This window comes from Rana temporaria, chromosome 8 (assembly GCF_905171775.1).
Source record: "Rana temporaria chromosome 8, aRanTem1.1, whole genome shotgun sequence".
Classification (NCBI taxonomy): domain Eukaryota; kingdom Metazoa; phylum Chordata; class Amphibia; order Anura; family Ranidae; genus Rana; species Rana temporaria.
In genome coordinates, this window is record NC_053496.1 from 124,936,340 (window position 1) to 124,958,042 (window position 21,703).

The following is a 21,703-nucleotide window of genomic DNA, read 5'->3' on the forward strand; positions in this document are numbered from 1 at the left end:
GACACACGAAGCTGCGACTTGGCCCCAGTGCCCCCAAAGGAAGCCGACGACTCAATGGGATGAAGGGGGCAGGAGCAGCAAAGAGGGACCCAAGAAGAGGATCAGGGCTGCTCTGCACAAAACCAACTGCATAGAGGAGGTAGGTATAATTTTTATTTTTAAACAAAGACTTTACAACCACTCTAATGCATAGCTGTTTCCACCCCCCACTCTCCTAAATACTTACCCGAGCTCTGTATCGATCCCACACTGTGCTTGTCTGTAGGTTTTTTACTATCCACTCTCTCACAGGCTTGGCTGAGAGCAGCGGAAGCCATTGTATAGCCATTATATACACTTCATATTCCTGATATGCATCTGCTGTACCATGTACTTGTATGACAAAGTATCTGTATTGCTTCCTTTATGTAAAATCCCTAATGTTCTTGCCACTACATCTGCTTTCCCATTAAAAACGGACCACACCAAGCAGAGAGCACATTGTGGTCAGTTCTCTAGCTATGCTGGGAACTCGGTATGCTCTTGGCATTGACTGGACGTGACATGCTTTCGCTGCACAGACATTCACTGGGAAGCTCAGTGTGCTGTTTCTTTTCGCTCAAGCTCTTATGCGGCTGAGAACAGAGGGCATGCGATACGTGAAAAGGCATTTAATTTTTTTTTCTTCTATCGATTGAAAAAAGTTTTGCCTTTCATTTCCTTTTTTAACTGAATGGTTTGTTTTATAAGGTGATGGTTTACAAATCACTTACATTTCTAAATACAAATATTACCAGGCATGGTGTGATGCCTCTTAACATTATTTTGGCTACTGTAGTTCATGTTAAAATTCAACTCGGGGAAGCAGCTAAATACACCAGATAAATATATGGGAGAGGTATTCACTGCAAAAGAACTTAAAATATTCAGTCTGTTTTGTGATCCAGATATAGCCACACCCACCATTCCATGGCATAGAGCAGCATAGCTTGGTCAAGGACATCTGGGTCAAAATACAGTTCCAACCCACTGTCTTGTTGGCAGGACAGCAGCAACACACCAAGGAGATCCCGCACCTTTTTTTTGCAGACTTGTTCCCCGTCAGTCAATTTTGGTGTACAGGATGCTAATAGAGACCAATTTATTTACCTACACTAGTTGCCTACATGTTACTACATACCTGTATTAACTGGTGTTTTTTTTATCTATTCAACCTCAAGTTAATTTATATAGGTTTCTAGAACAAGACTGGAGTGGTAAATATTTAAACCTGTTGTCCATACTAGGAAAATAATTGGTTTCAATATATACATCATATAGGACTGTAAAATTGCAGAAGCCCAGAAACAGCTGGTAATCCACTTCACTATTTGTAATAAGTATGACAATGGAGAACCTGCAAGAATGTATGGAAAGGATAGATCGAAACAGATGAAATCTGATACTTGCCTAACAGAACTAAAAGCAAAAAGTCAATTAAGGCAATGTTCATTGTATACAAACTCAACAGAGAGAAGAGTTTTTTCTTATCAGCCGACTTCATTCTGATGTGCTATTTAAGCAGACTAAGTCTAGTATTTTTTGGGGATACAGCAATGTGTAGTTGGTGTGTACCCCATTACCTGATCTCTTCTCCATTCCAGTTCATCTTATTAAAATACCACAATGCATCGCAACCTGTGAATGGGTGGTGGAATGACAGGATTCCACCACCCATTCACAGAACACGTTGCATTGTGGGATTTAGTATGATTTTATAGCACTGGAAATAGCCACGAAGGATGGTATACGATGGCTGTGAGGAGGCAGAGGGGAATTGTATATCAAGCAGACACCCCCAAATAAAGTTGAGATAAACGATTGTGTACGGTGCTATAGAAAAAAACAAACAAAAAAATAAATAAAAACACTTCTGTCAGCATGTTCCTACATCAGGGCAAGGACTTTTTAAACGCAAAACGGTGCCATTTTTTTTTTGTTCAATATACTTCAATGGATAAGCTGCAGAAAAGCATGTAATGTGTTTTGTAATCTTCCCAATTTTTTTTTTTTAAATTCTATTTTTTTTTTTTTTAAGGTCATTATCCGATTAATCGAAACAATAAATCGGCCAACTAATCGATTATGAAAATAATCGTTAGTTGCAGCCCTAAGTAAATCTAAAGGAAAATTTGACAAGAAAATTGTATAATGTATGGACAGCGTAAGAGGCTGCTTCATTCAAAGTAGAGAAAAAGAAAATGGGTAGAAAAAAGTTCAGTTGTCCGAAACGACCAATCAGGATTCTGGCTTTATTTTTTTCCCCCCCAATAAAATGAAAGGTAAAACCCGACTGGCTGCAAACATGAAAAACCATCACCTTTGTCTCATTTTCTTGTCTCCTATTTAAATAATACAGTCCCTAGGAGAAAGCTGGGAAGCCACTTATAAGAAATGGAAGAAACACATACTTGTTAATCTTGCCAATTCTTTATTTAAACCAGGTCTAGACAAACAAAGAACTCTGCGACTGTTTTAAACATTATGATATATTTCACAAAACTACAGGAAGAAAATATGGTAGTTGTACTCAATTGTATGTTTTTTTACGTTTCTTTTTCCAGGTACATTGGGCACAAAGAAACAGGCCAACTATGTATAAATTTGATCCTGCAAGATCATCTTAGTTATCGCACATCTTTCCCTCTATAGTCTTTGTTATAGTGAATGAGTAATCAGATAGATACTACCCCTTACTCATTCACATAGGCAAAGGAGTGTATATCTGTTAATCTTAAAAGGTGGTTTTCAGATTCTGATGGGTTCCCCGTCTGCAGACCCCCACAACCACCGGGCCAGGGTTGTGATAAAGCGGCCCTTGTTCTTATCAACCTGGGGACAAGGTGCTTTGCCAGGGAACTGTTGAGGGATGTGGCCTGATGAGATTCAAGAAAAGGGGTGCACGCATGCCTCCTTTTTCTGACCGGGCTGCATGCTTGTAAAAAGGATAGAGATTTTTTTGGGGGAAACCCCACGCTGCTTAATTTTAAATATTTTGCTGAGGTATTCCATTTTAAAGGCATAGTAAACCCATTTTTTAAGCTACATTTTGATCTAGGGGTTTTCCTTCCAGATCCATTCCACATCTTTCAAGATAAGGGTCTTGGATGCAATTTGGGTGCAAAAAGACTGCACAATGCTCATTAATAAATGAACTTAAAAATGCAGAGTAACATACATAAAAATGCATAAAGCTACAAAGGGACTACACATAGGCATTTTCAATGAATCACAGAGAGTCTATTTGCAGTATGGTGTGAAAAGACCCTTCCTGATGGAACATTGTATCACATTCACACTAGCCAGTATAGAAACACAATGTTTGTACATGTGAGCAGCTGTCCCTGTGAGCTCCGGCAGGGAGTAGTGCAATACAGGTCCCAATGCATTCACACTGCTTGCTGTTCTTTCCTTTCTAACTTTATCTGAAGTGTCACATAGTAACACTTCATTCATGTATTTGAACAGCAGCACAATGCCATTTAGTATGCAGCAAAAATATGCAGACATGATGCACATCACACCAGCGGTGTGTTGTGAACAGGGTATATAGAAACAATTGTCTATGTACCCTAGTGGTGAGCCACCTTTATCCAGTGCAGAGCAGCGCAAGTCACCACATATAATGTGAACAAGACGTTGGGAATTATGTCCATAAGTAATCATTTGTAGAGAGGTTTTCAATTTTATTACTGAACTGTTGAAAGTTTTCTGTATTGAATTTCACTCCTATATGGGGCCTAAAAATCGCACTTTTGATTCTTCTAGTATTCATTTGGTCGAAAAACAAACAATAGATGACAAAATGCATCTTTAATTAAGGTGCCCCACTGTGAATAAAACAGTGTCTTTCACAATAAAGAAATAAAACCTGCAAATTTAAAAAAAATTGCTAGCAGATATGGATATATGGTGCAAAAGTATTTAACAAAAAATCTCTTCCCCTGCCTGCCGCCAACTTTTAACCAATTTGATAGCCATGTGCATCTCGGCATACAATTCTGGTGTCTTTACAGTACTGGAATGTAGCAGCTCCAGTGCACATGCGTGGAATTTACATCCTTGTGGTCAATTAAATTGGTCAATCGTAGAAAACTACCAGAAGAACCAGCAATGGAGCAATGTGAACATCACATCACTGGGTAAGGGCGCTTTGCAAGGTGAATGTGCCACAATTTCAAATATGCTGTGCATTCTTTCACAAAATAGTTAAAACCCACCATGATTCAGACTTAAAGATTTGCTTTAATGGCTCATTCACACCAGCCTCGTAGAGCCGTGTTGCCCAACACACTGCCAATGCTTAAACAGGAAAATGTACCTTTTGGCAAATTTGTTCATACACGGCATCACAAAAAACTGTATGGCGCAGGGTTTAAAGTATTGGGGTATCTGGGTTATATTCGCCAAATAACCAACATTGGTAAATGTCTTTAATATATGACCTTTTTAAAGCGGTTGTAAACTGTATAAGCAAAAGGCATTACGTGTCAGTATGCATTGCATACCAGCACATTATGTGAAGCTTGCCTAGAAAAAACAAAGCTCTCCAGTGATGCGACGTCATCGGTGGAGACCACATCCATCTTCACCCGATCTTCCTTCCGGGTGTGTGACTGGCCTGAGCCGCAATGACGTCACTCCCGCTAGTCACGGCACGTGGGAGCTGCTGGTCACGGCACGTGGGAGCTGCTGGTCACGGCACAGGGCTCTAAATAAAAGGCATAAGCTGTTGTTTCTTCAGAGCGCATGCACCAGTGATTTAACTGGCTGCATGTACAGTAAATATCTCCTAAACGATGCATGTTTAGGAGATATTTACACTACCTATAGGTAAGCCTTATTATAGAAAGAATCAGTAAGTGCCGCCCTAAGTGTAGTATTAAGATGTACAAATAATTCACAAGATTAGAAGCACTCACAGAAGTTTTAAAATGTGCTCATTTGGTGCTTAAGGGAGCCTATCCTATCTCACGGGTATCGCGCTGCTTGTGGGTACCTACCTGCAGATCTGCAACATCTACACCGGTGGTCCCCGCAAGCAGCATGATGCCTGCGACATAGATGGGATAGGCCCCCTCAAGCACCAGATGAACATATTTTACACCTTGCCTTTGTCATCCTTTTCTTCAGAGCAAATTTGTCAGGACCTTGTAATATTAATCTGAACGTACAACAAAAGGATACATCAACAAAGGCTACCGTTTGCGGTAATGCGCTGTTGGTTTTAGCGGCACTTTACTGCTGTTATAGCCACGCTATTGGGCCGCTAGTGGGGAGCTTTTAACCCTCGGTAGCGGCTGAGGAAATGGTTAACAGCTGCCAAAGCGTTTTGCAGGCGCTTCATTCCAATGGGCAGGCGCGGTGTATACACCACTCTCGCACCGCCCCAAAGATGCTGCTTGCAGGACTTTCACACTGAGGCTGCAGAAATGGCAGGTTACGGGCACTTTTCAGGCGCTATTTCTAGTGCCAAAAAACATTTAGTATGAAAGTAGCCTTAGTGAAAAAGGATTGCCAAAACTAGTTGATTCAGTAATATGAGCAGCTCATTTCTAAGCAAATTCTAAATGTACCATATTATTTGAGTTAATGCCCCATTTGTTCCTTTATGAGACGGAAAGTCTCAATTGCCAATATGGTGGCTTTGGAGGTAGAGAGTAGATGAAGTCAAGCTCTGCATTAACAAGAAGAAATGAGGGCTACAGTGTAGATCAGTTGTCTATTTCTGGGTCAGCCAAGTGTTTATTGAAGATAATATCTGCTAATAGTTTTTTTTTTTCATCCTATGGAAACTTTTTAGATCAGCCAATGCTTGCACGTGAAACATACAACAAAAAGGTATACTTCTTTTAGCATACAAAATAAAACAATAAGCTATTAGATACAAAACTATTTAAAACGGTGGTTCACCCTCCATAACAACATTTTAGCATAAAATTAAGCATAGTAGCGCGAGCTACAGTATGCCTGTATTTATTTTTTTTTAGCCCCGTACTTACTGTGCAATGCTATATTGAAGATTCTGACTCCCCGCGGGGAATGGGCGTTCCTATCCAGAGGGAAGGTGATTGACGGCCGGCTCTGGCATGTCACGCTCCCCGAAGACAGCCGGAGTAGGTCTCGGCTCTTCACGGCGCCTGCGCACAGACTATGCGCAGGCGCCGTGAAGAGCCAAGTCCTATTTCGGCTATTTCCGGAGAAGCGTGACGCGCCAGAGCCGGCCGTCAATCACCTTCCCTCTGGATAGGAACACCCATTCCCCGCGGGGAGTCGGAATCTTCAATATAGCATTGCACAGTGAGTACGGGGCTAAAAAAAATAAATACAGGCATACTGTAGCTCGCGCTACTATGCTTAATTTTATGCTAGAAGAATTTTTTTTTTTTTTTTTTTTTTATAGGGTGAACCCCCTCTTTAACATTTCAGAATATGCCCTTGTTAAAAGAATACTATTGAGGCTCTTGTTACCATACCTGTATCACTTCCTATTGTCAAAATAAACTGTTTAGCTAGCATTTACTTTTATTAGGTCTATTATGGGCAGTCTCAGCCTGACATGATTTGCAACAAAACTGTACATTTAATTAGAAGCAGGGGAAATCCCAGACAGACATTTTACTGTAGCAATTAAAATCCTAATTATCCAATCTGAAATGGATCCTGGTTTCTTACAATTAATTAGAAACAAGAAAGCAGTCTCAAATTAGGTGGAGCAAACATTCCCCACGGTGAGTTCACTTCAAGATCACGGCAGCTATGTGGTTCTATTTTTAATGCTCAAACACAAATAGAACCTATGCTGGAAAGGAAACGCATTCTTCCATATTGAATCTGTTATCTGCAACTTAAAAAGGAAGTTTGCCCAAATTTTTTTTTGGCTTTACAATAGCAAGTGTACTCTTGTGACCCTAGAGTCAGCAGGTATTAGGCTATTGCCTGCTGTAAGCTGGCTGGGCAGAGCTGCACCAGGCTCTGGAAGAAACCGGACGTCACGGTCAGGTTTCACCTACACTCATCTCTAGTGGGCAGCCACTGACAGCCATTGTTCTCCACTGTGAACAGACCAAGTTTACTGATCAGTGGCCAGTAGGGTTGCCACCTCATCCCTTTAAAACAGAACACATATGAATTACACAGGTTCTGTGGCTAATTAAGGTGGTAATTAGACTAATTTGGTGCATTACCTGCATTAAATTAGCCTCAGAACCTGTGTAATTCATATGTGTTCTGTTTTAAAGGGATGAGGTGGCAACCCTAGTGGCCAGATGGTAGCAGCGTTTTGGAATTTAAAAAGGTTTGTGATGGTGATGTCAGCAAATCCAAAAACAACCTTTGTCCATTCCAGCTCAAGTAGGCTTTGAAAGAATGTAAATAACAAGCATGGTACTTCCATCTTCCTTATGTTACTGTGTCACACTTAAAAAAAAAACAATCAGAACAAAAAATTGTGAATAACTTGTCCCTTCTGTTGAAGATTCTTGCTCTCATGAAGAGCTACACTTGCTGAAAAATCGACAGCATACAATATTTATAAAGTGTTGACTTCCTAGCTCCCATGTATTTGTTCAATCAAATCTTGGACATCTGACAGTGCATTCGGAAAGTATTCACAACGCTTCACATTTTCCACATTTTGTTATGTTACAGCCTTATTTCAAAATAGATTCAATTCATTATTTTTCTCAAAATTCTACAAACAATACCCCATTATAAAGATTGAAATCTTCACAAATTTGTTAAAAATAAAAAAAAATCCCATGTACGCAAGTATTCACAGCCTTTGTCATGACACTCAAAATTGAGCTCATGCATCCTGTTTCCACTGATCATCCTTAAAATGTTTCTACAACTTGATTGGAGTTCACCTGTGGTAAATTCAGTTGATAGGACATGATTTGGAAAGGCTTGGAAAGGCACATACCTGTCTATATAAGGTCCCACTGTTAACAGTGCATGTCAGAGCACAGACCAAGCCGTGTAGTCCAGAGAACACTCTGTAGACCTCAGATAGGGTTCTATTGAGGCACAGATCTGGGGAAGGGTACAGAAATATTTCTGCAGCATTGAAGGTCCCAATGAGCACAGTGGCCTCCATCATCTGTAAATGGAAGAAATTTGGAACCCGCCAGGACTCTTCCTAGAGTGGGGCGTATGGCTAAACTGAGAGATCAGGGGAGAAGGGCCTTAGTCTGGGAGCTGACCAAGAACACAACCCCATGGTCACTCTGACAGAGCTCCAGCTTTTCTCTGTGGAGAGAGGAGAACCTTTCAGAAGAACAACCATCTCTGCAGCACTCCACCAATCAGGCCTGTATGGTAGAGAGGCCACACGAAAGCTCCTCAGTAAAAAGGCACATGACATCCCAGCTGGAATTTGTCAAAAGGCACTTGAAGGACTCTCAGACCATAACAAAATTCTCTGGTCTGATGAATCAAAGATTGAACTCTTTGGCCTGAATGGCAAGCGTTATGTCTGAAGGAAATCAGGCACCGCTTATCACATGGTCAATATCATTTCAAACAAACTTATTTCACGTTGTCATTATGGGGTATTGTTTTTAGAATTTTGAGGAAAATGAATTTAATCCATTTTGGAATAAGGCTGTAACAAAAAGCATAGCGCTGTGAATAAAAATGTACTTGTAAAAATTTCAACTAAATTCATATGTGCACAAAAACATATTACAATAAGCCACTAAACTGTTTGAAAGAGGATGAGCCTCCCTAATCTGAAGGAATATTACTGGGCATCAGTAATAGGTCTACTTGATTCTCCCATAAATTTGCATACTGTGTTGCTGGAGTTACAGCAAGTATTGCTTCTGTACACTGTATACATTTTGTACAAATGGATTTGTTTGAGTATAAAAATACAAAGTGACCTGAGTAACTGAAATTTATGTTGTGTACAATAGATGAAAGATGCAGATTACAGAACACCAATCACATTTTTGTAAACTGCTCCCAATATTATCAACAGCTCTAAAGATGAAAAGATTTCTAGCAATATGATACACACAACAAGGACACACTTGTCCCAAATTGACTGCTTGCAAAAATGGGTTCAGGGAACTACTGAACTGTGAGGACTACCAATATAAATCTACTTATCAGCACAAATTCTCTAGTGTTCAGAAACAGCCCAGCAGCAATAACAGTTTAATAAAAAGTGAAAAAACCTTTAGTACATTTATTACTAAGAATTGTTAACTGCAGTGTGCTTACATAGCAAGATTAGCGCAAGGAAAAAAGTTCAGCCCCGGCACGATCAAGTGTGGTTCTGTCAGATTCTGGGAAACAGCCCATGATGTACAACATGACTAAAGAAAGAGGGGGTAGTGCCCTTATGAAATCAATAAACCTACCTGTTGCCATGATGGTATCCTCATGTCCTTGTGTAAATACAACCACCCTTGGCCTTTTCGCGTTCACCTTTGGAAGAGCCTGAGCCTTTCTGGCAATCTCCTTGATATCTTCAGTCTAGGGAAGAACAGAACATTAAAATGTAAATACATATGGCAAAGATAGACTCTAACACACTTTAGATTTTAGACACTATATTTGTTGCTCTTGATCGTACGAAAGGAAAAAATAGTAATATTCTCAGAAAGATTTATGAACCCAATACTGCATTATGGACTTATTCATTTTTGCTTTTTAGCGCAAAATAACTTTTTGCACGGATGCTATCCTAAGCACAGCACAGGCACTTTATTGCCGATTATAGATTTTTGCATAGGGTGCAAGTTTGAGGATTCCAGTGTTATATGAATTTATTCACCAATAAGGTATAGCAACCATATATTCACTAATAAGCTGTTCCCCCAATTATTTTGATTTTTTTGCCCATTTGCACACTTAACCACATATTAGCCAGCTCACTTATTGCAAGTGCACTTAATAAGGGACATACACCACTCCTTTTAAAGATTTTTTTGCAGACTCCACAAAGGTCACAGTCTCAGTGGGGGCATGAGCTTAATGAACACTTTTTTTTTTTTTTACACACACACACACACACACACACACACACATATCCATAGCACAGAACTTTTTCTTTTGTCTGGCCCATTTATCATTATGTTTCCAAGTCTTGTGAAGGAGCAACCTAACCAATAACAGGGCATGATTGAAGAGTTTCACTTGACTGGACAGAAGAATTGAGTGATCCAAAGATTGAATCTGCTTATTCAATGGATTTAAGAGATCTGGAATGAAATTGGGCAAAGGGAGCCAGAAACGTAATTCAGAAGTTAAGAGGTGTCATTGTGAACTGAAGGTCTGAGAGTTGAAACTTAGGGTGGCAATCTTTTCCCGAGAGAGGAAGATTCTTGCCTGGGCCATGTCAAAAGATTAGATCTAGGTACTCCAGATGACATGTGGGTTGACTTAGGAAAGTTGATCAAGCCAAAAGGTTGAAATGATCTGGATGGTTCTTTAATTGTGGGCAAGGATCCTGGCTGAGGAGCCATACAGCAAGAGGTCATCCAGGTAACCATTTTCATGAATGCCCTGGGTTTAAAGTAGTAGAAGCAAGGCAAGCACTTTTGTGAACACTTTGTGTGCAGAGGAGAGCCCTCCCTTTGGCCTGAAGATGGCAGATTTTAAGGGAAAAAAACAAGAAGGGAACAGGGATAGCAGCTATTTTTACCTCTATGAGTATGAAATGAGATTAAATCCAGAGGTCAGGGACGTCTTGGATCCAGAATAGAAAAAACGCCAAACGTCAGATTCTTGAGGATTGTCAAATTACATTTTCAAGAGCACAACATAAAACAATAGGGCTGAAGATATCAGCTGTAATTGTTCTAGGAGAGGAGGTTCTTCAGAGACAAGCGCTACTAGTCTCTGTTCATTTGTTAGTCCCCGGAGTTACATATATCTGACTTGCATACCATTAATCCTTCGAGTACTGCACATTTGTTACATAAAGTTAACTTCATTTTAATTTTAAGTGATGGTAAAACTATGTGACTGTTTAAGGATAAGTCCACCTGCTTTTAGGGTAGAACATGTAACATGTTCACCCCCTGCTGCTCCCTCACCCTGTGACAGCAGTACGGGGAGCAGTTTCCCATACTAGCTGTCACTTTTTGAAACCAGTGCAGCTGAGTCGGGGCTCAGCACACAGTTTATGAATAAACTACAAGCCCCTACCACCTTTTGTGGCAGTCAGCTTGTAGTTCTCAATGAACTACCACGGCGCTATTGAGTGCTATTGTAGTTGAGTCTGTCAGTGTGAAACTGCCTGGTCGTACGATGTATGGGGAAGACAGCTCACACTGACAGTCTGCAAGAGAGCTGCATGGCATCAGCGATCTACTAATCGCTGATGCAATTCTTTCCAGGCTCCTAAAAAAAAGTAAATACACATTTTTTTACCTGCATAAAATTGTGCGTTGTGCATTTATTATAATTTGTTTATCCATTAAAGTGATTGTAAAGTCTTATTTTTTGTAACAAACATGTTATACTTGCCTGCCCTGTGCAGTGGTTTTGCACGGAGCAGCCCAGATCCTCCTTCTCAGGTCTCTTCCTCCTGTTGAGTGCCCCCACAGCAAGCAGCTTGCTATGGAGGCACCCGAGCCAAGCCTCAGCTACCTGTGTTTTATCAGACAAGGAGCCTAGCCCTGCTCCCTCTCTCCAATTGGCTAACTGACTGACAGCAGCGGTAGCCAATGGCGCCACGTTGCTGGTTCTAGAGAGATCTCAGGTAAGTCTTAGGGGAGCTGCTGCTTTTTATCTTGATGCATAGAATGCATCAAGATAAAAAAAAACCTTCTGCTTTTACAACCACTTTAAGCTGACGTGTAAAACAGTCTATAAAGAGGGTTAACATTACTGTAATAGGGCATTTAAATCTTGCGAAGACTCTTGGCAGTGTGCAATAATAGAAAGGCAACAGCAGGTTCATCTCATAGCAAAGGAACTTCATCATACGTGGGTGTCACTGTGCCAAGATGATTGGAGAACGGAGTGTCAAGAAGCTGGAAGAGCATTAACGCTGAAGTATTCAAGATTTACCATAGCAACAGCAGCGAGCATCAATCAATGTCCAAAACATGAAATCCTGTTATAAGCTACGACAACATAAAAATCCTAACCTTTCTGTTTGTACATAAGGTTTAGTAATACTAAAGAATATAAAATGTGTGGTTTACAAATACCTCAAATCCTTGTTCCCTGGCAAACGTAGCAGCTTCCTGAAATTTAGAAAAAAGATTTAGGTAAAGGAACAGATTTCTTACATAGTTTAACCGCTGTATTCATTATATTATGGACATTTATTTTTATATATTATATATAAAAACTTGTTAACTTGAAAGTTCATGATTTTTATTCCACAGGTTAACAAAAACATTAGAAATATAAGATGAGAACTGCATAAGATTTAATTTTGTGGTTTGACCGAGACAGCACATTTTATATATGAATACAAAGTTATTGTTCTACATAAATCAAATGCACCTGTGCAGATTTCTCCATACACATATTGATTTACAACATACTGATTTAAATTCATTCAAGTATTTCAACCCCAATTACACACCTGGAATCCCCCTCCCCCAAAAAAAATATACATACCTTTTTATATGCAGACTTCAAGCTGGTCCAGCGAGGTGACACAAGTCTCCTCTGACAGCAACATGTGGCAGGCATTCTTCTAGGACTGATCGGCGCTTATGTAATGAAGTATCAGCCCAGGAGTACCAAGAGGCTAGTCTGCATAATGATGTGTTGTTGGTGGGGTGGGGGCTTGGTTAAAAAGTACAGACTGGGTTTCAAAAAAGATGAGCAGAATGACGATGTACACAAAGGCACACACAGGGAGGGGGGTTCTAAAAATGATTTCTTTAAACTTGGAGAAATAAAATTAAAGTGCTTGTTAACCTATAAAAATAAATCCTGTTCCCTAAACCACATCAATACTGGGCACTTTCGCCCACTTCCTTCCCAGGCCAATTTTCAGGGCTCTCGCATTTTCAATTTTTATCATTTTGTTTGAACAAATAGAGCTTTCTTTTGGTGGTATTTATTCATGACTGCGTTTTTTATTTTTTGCAATATAAATTATCTATTTTAAAAAGATATCAAATAAAATCGAATTTTGTCATAAATTTAGGCCAAAATGTATTCTGCTACATTTGGTAAAAATCTTTGTTAACCACTTAAGACCCGGACCAAAATGCAGGTAAAAGACCAGGCCCCTTTTTGCGATTCGGCACTGCGTCGTTTTAACTGACAATTGCGCGGTCATGCGACGTGGCTCCCAATCAAAATTGGCGTCCTTTTTTTCCCACAAATAGAGCTTTCTTTTGGTGGTATTTGATCACCTTTTATTTTTTGCGCTATAAACAAAAATAGAGCGACAATTTAGAAAAAAAAAATGCAATAATTTTTACTTTTTGCTATAATAAATATCCCCCAAAAATAACATTTTTTTCACCTCAGTTTAGGTCGATAAGTATTCTTCTACCTATTTTTGGTAAAAAAAATAAAAATAAAAAAATCGCAATAAGCGTTTATCGGTTGGTTTGCGCAAAATTTATAGCGATTACAAAATAGGGGATAGTTTTATTGCATTATTATTATTTTTATTACTACTAATGGCGGCGATCAGCGATTTTTTTCGTGACTGACATTATGGCGGACACTTCGGACAATTTTGACACATTTTTGGGACCATTGTCCTTTTCACAGCAAAAAATGCATGGTTTATTGTGAAAATGAGAGTTGCAGTTTGGGAGTTAACCACAGGGGGCGCTGATGGGGTTATGTGTTCCCTGAAGTGTGTTTACAACTGTAGGGGGGTGTGGCTGTAGGTGTCCCCTTATAAAAGGGATGACACGATCGATGTCAGCACCACAGTGAAGAACGAGGAAGCCGTGTTTACACACGGCTCTCCCCGTTCTTCAGCTCCGGGGACCGATCGCGGGACTACAGCGGCGATCAAGTCTGCGAGTCCCGCGGTCCCGGCGCTTCAGACCGGGTCGCGGGCCCGCGCCCCACGGCTGTGTACTAGTATAGGATGTAGCTGTACGTGGATGTGCCCAGCTGTGCCATTCTGCCGACGTATATGTGCAGGAGGCGGTCCTTAAGTGGTTAAAAAAAATAATTGGTTTGTATGATCACAGACATATGAACGCAAATGATCATGGACAGATGTGTGCAGATAATCATTGGGACATACGATTTTACTTTTACATATGTGGGGGACATGCGATTTTACGGGGACATGTGTGTTTTACATTGTGTGTGTTACTAGGCTGGTGATCCGTGTGTAAAAAGCTGTAAACAGCAGCTCATACACACTGATCACCAGCCGGCTGCAGCGATCCACTCTCCTCACCGACAATTGTGTGAGGAGAGAAGAGCCCAGTCGGAGTCTCGGGTCCTGACTGGATAAATAGATAGCAGTGCAGCCATTGGCTCCCACTGCTGTCAACCAAATCCAATGACGTGGGAGCTGGGTGGGGCGGTGCAAAGTCCTGCTGTCTGTCTCAATGGACACAGACAGCAGCATGTCCACATGGGTGCCCCGAGAAAGAGCACTTCTCCGACGGGGAACTCAAGAAGAGCCAGGAGTGCCGCTGAGGGACCCCAGAAGAGGAGGATCGGATCAATGTGCAAAACCAACTGCACAGAGAAGGCAAGTATGACATTTTTTTTTTAAACAAGGAAGGTTTACATATCCTTTAAAGCATGTTATACTGCACAGTGCTTGTGTTATGTAATTTGGCCCACTATATCACTTAAAACCTGTCTGATCCTGCCTGGCTATGCCCTCCACAACTGACCAGTGTATTATGGCTGCTAAGCCCCGACACCATGGTCAGTTTACATGCTTCCGTCAGCTGCAGCTCTCCTCTCTGATCTCCTGTTATCCTCCCCCTTCCCTCCCTGCTTGTCAGCTCTGTTCACTCCACGATTCTTGTCTCCTGGTGCAATCAAACCTATACTATGATCATGCCATCCCTACTATTATATAAAACGCTATGTGTCCCTTTGCCAGTGCTGTATAAAAAAAGATGCAGATCATACCGTATATCAGAGCTGCTCCTGGTACTCACGTGACTCCTCGGATCTCTCTCCTCCACAGCCGACGTCAGCAGCAGTGCTTGGCCCCACCCACTATATCTGTCAGCCGGAGAGAGCCAAGAAGTCACGTGAGCACCAGGAAACCCTTTGATATGTAGTATATTCTGAATCTTTTTCATACCGCACAGGGGAAATGAAAATTGGTGGAAAAATTGCGCTAAACATAAATAATGTGAAACCTGTAGCGGCCAGCACCAACAAAATGTTGTGTACGAAAGGTGAGAAAGAAAAAGTGCAGCGCTAAATATTGAGTGAAGAGATTCAAACAATACGGTAGGTAGTACAATTCGATGAAACAATTCAAATAGAATTGGACCCAGGAGACACTCACCAGATGATATGGTGAGTGAAAAAAAGGAAAAAAAAAAAATAAAAATAATTTTTTTTTTACTAAAACAATGTAATAGTGTGGAAAGCCACTAGGAGGTGGTGTTCCTGTAGGAAATGTGTGCAACACACTAAAGTGGGTGATGTGACACCTGTAGGTGATAACAAATGGGGTAAACCAATCACAAAGTCCAAGGAAAAAATGTATATATATGGCAATCCGATATCGGACTGATATGTACAGTCTTTGAGAGATGGAATTGGTCGGAAATTCTTATGAAGGAAAAACAAAACGGCCACTCAAAAAGAACTGATGTAAGATTGTCCTCTCTGGTATGCCGATCAGACGATCAGTGTAGATGGTGAAAACCTCAGCAACGCTTCACAGCGATATCCAAAAAGATAAATAAATGGATACTCTTACCAGAATATGTGGACATACACGTCAGCGACGGTATGTCGATCAGGCATGCACGAACTCCTAGGCAAAGATGGTGTTGATGGGAAACGTTCCAATATGTCAAACTTTAATCCCCGGGAGTCGGTAGAATCCAAGCGGCAGAAAAACAAATCTTGCAGGAGAGATTCACAAACAAATCTTGCAGGAGAAGTTCACAAGCATAAATATGCAGTGAGCGAAGCCGTCACGGAATCACGTAAAGAAAAAAGTGACTCACATGGTGCGGTAAATCCTTTAAAAAAGCCTTTTATTTAGGCATGCAAATAAAACAGAAAACTGGATACAAAACATATAAAAATTAGTAGGTAAAAAATAGTACAAGCCAGGTCAAGGACAAGTACAAGTGATCACGTATTTAAAAATGGCGTCTTGAGCAGGTAGCGTATGGGCTATGTACCCGACATGTTTCGATCAAAAGAGCTCTTCAACTGGGGCGATTTGTTTGTGAATCTCTCCTGCAAGATTTGTTTTTCTGCCGCTTGGATTCTACCTACTCCCGGGGAATAAAGTTTGACATATTGGAACGTTTCCCATCAACACCATCTTTGCCTAGGAGTTCGTGCATGCCTGATCGACATACCGTCGCTGACGTGTATGTCCACATATTATGGTAAGAGTATCCATTTATTTATCTTTTTGGATATCACTGTGAATCGTTGCTGAGGTTTTCACCATCTACACTGATCGTCTGATCGGCATACCAGAGAGGACAATCTTACATCAGTTCTTTTTGAGCGGCCGTTTTGTTTTTCCTTCATAAGAATTTCCGACCAATTCCATCTCTCAAAGACTGTACATATCAGTCCGATATCGGATTGCCATATATATACATTTTTTCCTTGGACTTTGTGATTGGTTTACCCCATTTGTTATCACCTACAGGTGTCACATCACCCACTTTAGTGTGTTGCACACATTTCCTACAGGAACACCACCTCCTAGTGGCTTTCCACACTATTACATTGTTTTAGTAAAAAAATTTTTTTTCCTTTTTTTCACTCACCATATCATCTGGTGAGTGTCTCCTGGGTCCAATTCTATTTGAATTGTTTCATCGAATTGTACTACCTACCGTATTGTTTGAATCCCTTCACTCAATATTTAGCGCTGCACATACCGCACAGGGGAGCATTATAGAACAGAGGATGGCACGATCATATCATAGTGGGTTTACAACCACTTTAAGTTGGATGAAATTAATAAGATAGAGATGCATTAGGTTAGACGTTACTCAACTTCAAATCATTATCAAGGCTGGGTAAACCTCAGGAGCCAAAAAAGAGCACCTAAAAGAATTTAAACTAAGCGTTTTTGTTGCCAACCACGTGAAGTACATAGTTTCTCCTGGCTTCTAGATTGTGCAGTCCAATTTATGATTTCTAGTTTGATTTATTGTGCGCTGCGTCATGCACACAACACACAAATCGTTAAAATGCATTCAGCTACCTGTATATAATGACATCAAGCTAACAAAACATGGAAAACAGCACTTTATCAAATGGGTTTAATTTTCTTAGATTTGTGATTGAAGTTAACTAGAAATAGGCAACTGAAATGCCTTTATTCTTCTGCTCCTATGGGAGAACAGATTCTTCCCTCATTACCCAGCTCTAGAATCATTACAATTACTGCCCGATGAAAATTAGCACTTACTGTGTGCCTTCCAAGGAAAATTAAGTACCTCAGACACACTTGCTGGGTTCTGAACTTGTGAACTTACAGCAGCTGCATTTTTTATCAACAGACTGAGACGTGCCAGACTATGTATTCCTCAGCTGCAATTTGGAAAAGCAACTTTTTGAAAAGTGAACAAGCTATTTTGTAGTAAGCCTCACAGACCTGCTATGGAGGAGTGGAAAAATGTATTGTAAAAGCAATAGCTTACACTTCATAAAAAACATTTATATCAACTGAAATTCTATGTGAACTGAAGGGACGCAAATTTAAAAGAAAACAATGTTTTATTTTAAAACAAAAAAGAGACCGCACTAGACCATTGCTAAAAACAAAAGCAAAGCTCAATTATAATTATTCTTAAGAAAAGATGTGGGAGATGTTCAAGATTTGGAGCCTACAAAAACGAACCTACAAGAGTTTACAATGACACAAAACCCACTTATTACTGTCCGATTATTTAAACATTGTAGGTATCAGAAGCCAATCGGGAGGAGGGTCATGAAAGGCATAGGTAAATATGGTAAAGTATATTTCCACTGGGGAGGGAAATGCAAACAGTTTTTCTCATTATTATATATGTGCAAATTTAAATTGAATAAAATACAAAGTAAAAAAAAAAAAAAAAAGCCAATCGTGTGATGCAAACAGTGAAAGGGTGGTTTGTGGTACTGCAACATTCTAAAGGGTTTCAGGGTATATTGTCATGTAACTGTTAGCACATGAAAGTAGTTCAATGAGCAGGTGAGGTGCTGCGGTCTTCATGTCCTCAGTTATAGAATGGCATTTCATAGCCTATTAAGCATCATATCCTGCTGTACTAGAAAACCTAAAAAAAAAAGCAGCACTTTGGGTCTGACAATTAACTAGCTCGTTATTTGCAAAGGGAGAACACTTTCACTCACATAGTCACATGTACACATTATTGATTCAGCAACACAAAAGCAGACTAGGTGATTATATGGAACTTGAAAGCCTTCTCTGCTTTTATAGCTTATGACTGACAGACTCTAATGTTCCCATCATGAACAGCAGGAGCACATTCACCTATCCAATTCCCCATTTTAGCACGTGAAACACACACACACACACACACACACACACACACACACACACACATTTACTGTAATGTGAATTTTTTAGGCAAGTGTGAAGAAATGCTGTAAAGTAAGAATGCTTTTGAAAATGTATATTTTAATGGTTTATTTTTATCAATTTACAAAATACAGGAGTGAGCACACTTTGAAAACTTTCACAAATTCAGGGATTTTGTAGGCGTAAGCCAGCCATAGATGGTTCGAATCATTATTATTATTATTATAAAGGATTTATATAGCGCCTACAGTTTGTGCAGCGCTTTACATCAGGGAAGACAGTACAGTCACAATAGAAATCAATACAGGAGGGATCAGAGGGCCCTGCTCGTTTGAGCTTACAATCTAGAATCAAACCATATATGGGGAGTCAGCATGTACCAGCAATAATCACTGCGTTCTCTTGGTGAGGAAGGCTTCCCCCATTTGTTGGGAGAACACAATGGCTCCGCAGGAGGGATACCCGTGCCAACACTAGTTGCAGGAAATAAATTTGCGGTCTATGGCCAGCCTAAAGCATGGTACACACCACTAGGTATGTTTTTTGTTCAACCCAGCAGATTGAATAATAAAAAATAAAAAAAAGACCGCTTTGGTTGGAGCAGCTGCTGGTTTTCCAGCCGGCCGGCTTTTGTCGGAACCAGCTGCCTTACACACGGGCCAAATGTCAGCTGTTTATTGAACCGGCCAATGTCACCTGACATTTGGCCCGTGTGTAAGGGGGGCGCTTTAGAACCAGGTGTATACAGTAATAAACCAATTATACCAAGCAGGTGTAATGATCGTCAATTTCATACGTAGGTTGAAACACAGTCATTAACTGAAACAGAAAAAGCTATATAGGAGTCTTAAAACTCAGCGAAGCCTTGTACACCCAGGCCGAATGAAGGGCGACATGGCCAAATGTCGGGTGACAAACTAGTGGTGTGTACCAGACTGAACTGTACTACCAAGCCTAGGTTGTGGAAGACCGTTTTATGTCACAGGTCATACACCATGGCAAGACTGAGCACAGCAATATGGCATCAGCAAGATATCTCCCAGGCAAAGATTTCAAAGCAGACTAAGGTTTCAAGATGTGCTGTTCAGGCTCTTTTGAAGAAGCACAATGAAACAGGCCACTTAAAAAGCACTGTAGTCACAATGGTTGGCCAAGGAATCTTAATGCAGCAGATGAGACCCCACATTCAACAGTGCCATCAGCACAGAACTGGCAGAAACCAATGCAATCCAGGTACACCCATCTACTGTCCAGAGAAGTATGACAAGAATTAGTCTTGCAGCCAAAAAGCCATACCTCTGATGTGGAAACAAGGCTAGGAGACTCAACTACACACGAAAACATAGAAACTGTGGTGCAAAAAAACGGCAGCAGGTGCTCTGGACTGACAAATCAAATTTTGAAATGTATGGTCAGGAAGCAGTTTGTTTGCCGAAGGGCTGGAGGGGGGGTACAATAATGAGTGTCTGCAGGCAACAGTGAAGCATGGTGGAGGTTTTTTACAAGTTTGGGGCTGCATTTCTGCAAATTGCGTTGGTGATTTGGTCAGGAAATGGTGTCCTTATTGCTGAAAAATACAGGCAGATATAATCCATCATGCCATACCATCAGGGAGGCATGCGACCACCCCATACAGCCAATATCTTTAAGAACTATCTACAGCGTAAAGAACAACAAGAAGTTCTGGAAGTGATGGTTTGGTCCCCATAGAGCCCTGATCTTAACATCATTGAGTATGTCCGATTACATGGATGGGGGGGGGGGATTTTGAGGGTGCCTACAGCCACAGAAGATCTGTGGTTAGTTTTCCAAGATGTCTGAAACAACCTACCTGCAGAATTCCTTTAAAAACTGCGTGCAAGTGTCCCTAGAAGAACCAATGCCATTTTAAAGGCAAAGGGAAGTCATACCAAATATTTGATTTCTCTTCTGTTAATTTATTATGTTGTTAATTGATAAAAGTAAACTATTAACACTTCTACTTTTGAAAGCATTCTTAATTTACAGCATTTTTTCACATCTGACTAAAACGTTTGCATAGTAAAAAAAAAAAAAAAAAAAAAAAGTATATATGACAGTGAAGGGAACACTTAAGGCGTCAGCATACCAAGACAATTTCATACTTCAAACTTTGTGGGAACAGTTTGGGGATGGCCCTTAACTGTTCCAACATGACTGGTGGGATGCAAACACTGAGCAGGAACCGAGATGGGCTCATCTCATCTCTAAAGATCCTAAAGGGATAAAGAAACCAGAGGGCAACTTATCCCAGCAACCATCATATATTTGTAAATAAATAATTTCTGGGTGAACTGAACATTTCGGGCCAACTCATATCAGTCAGGTCAATCACAGCGTGCTATTATGTCCCATGTTAACATGCATCGTGTTCAGGCAGACCCTCCATTGGGCTTCCTAATGTAAAACAATGGAACTAAAATCATACCTGCAGCATTTTTATATATTAAGGCAAGATTTAAGATTATGGTAAGATACCATGTGCTGCAATGGGTGACTTTCAAATTAAATGGCACAACAATGCAAGTAACATGGGTTGCAGTAACATGTGCTTTACACGGGCCTTTAACCCTTTCCCCGATACAGATGTATGGCATACATTATCAGCAGCAGGGGATTTTACACACACACTCCCAGCTGCTGTAGCATGTAAATTTAGCAAAATCTTGTTCAAAGACCCCCAGTAGTGTTGGAGCCACCACTCTGCTCCCATGTACACACAAATGTAAAACACACACACGTTTGGGGAATCTATATATTAAAAAAATTGTGTAGAGAAGTTTCATGGGCATGAACAATTATATACTTACGGGATATTGGTATTTATATACAGTTAGCACAACCTCATCTTTTATTCTAACAAAAATTGTTAAAACTTTTTTTGTGTGCCCTAAAAACTATCTTAAAGCGGATCTCCCACGGCAAATCTTTTTTTTTGGCATTAAATTATATATGGTGTATTAAAAGACTACTCACTACTCTGGTGTTTTTATTAATCCGCTTTCCGAC

The 21,703-nt window shown here is 40.3% G+C and overlaps 1 protein-coding gene across 3 annotated transcripts in view; it reads right to left on the bottom strand.

Annotated features, from left to right (window-relative positions):
• The window catches only part of ADK (adenosine kinase), a 223,684-nt gene that overhangs the window by 23,633 nt on the left and 178,348 nt on the right, over positions 1–21,703 (bottom strand). For all 3 annotated transcript variants that reach the window (XM_040320662.1, XM_040320664.1, XM_040320663.1), the window contains exons 8-9: positions 12,189–12,224; positions 9,387–9,501 (exon numbers count right to left, since the gene is read on the bottom strand). In XM_040320662.1, the coding sequence (XP_040176596.1) occupies positions 9,387–9,501; positions 12,189–12,224 (151 nt within the window). The remainder of the gene's footprint in view (positions 1–9,386; positions 9,502–12,188; positions 12,225–21,703) is intronic.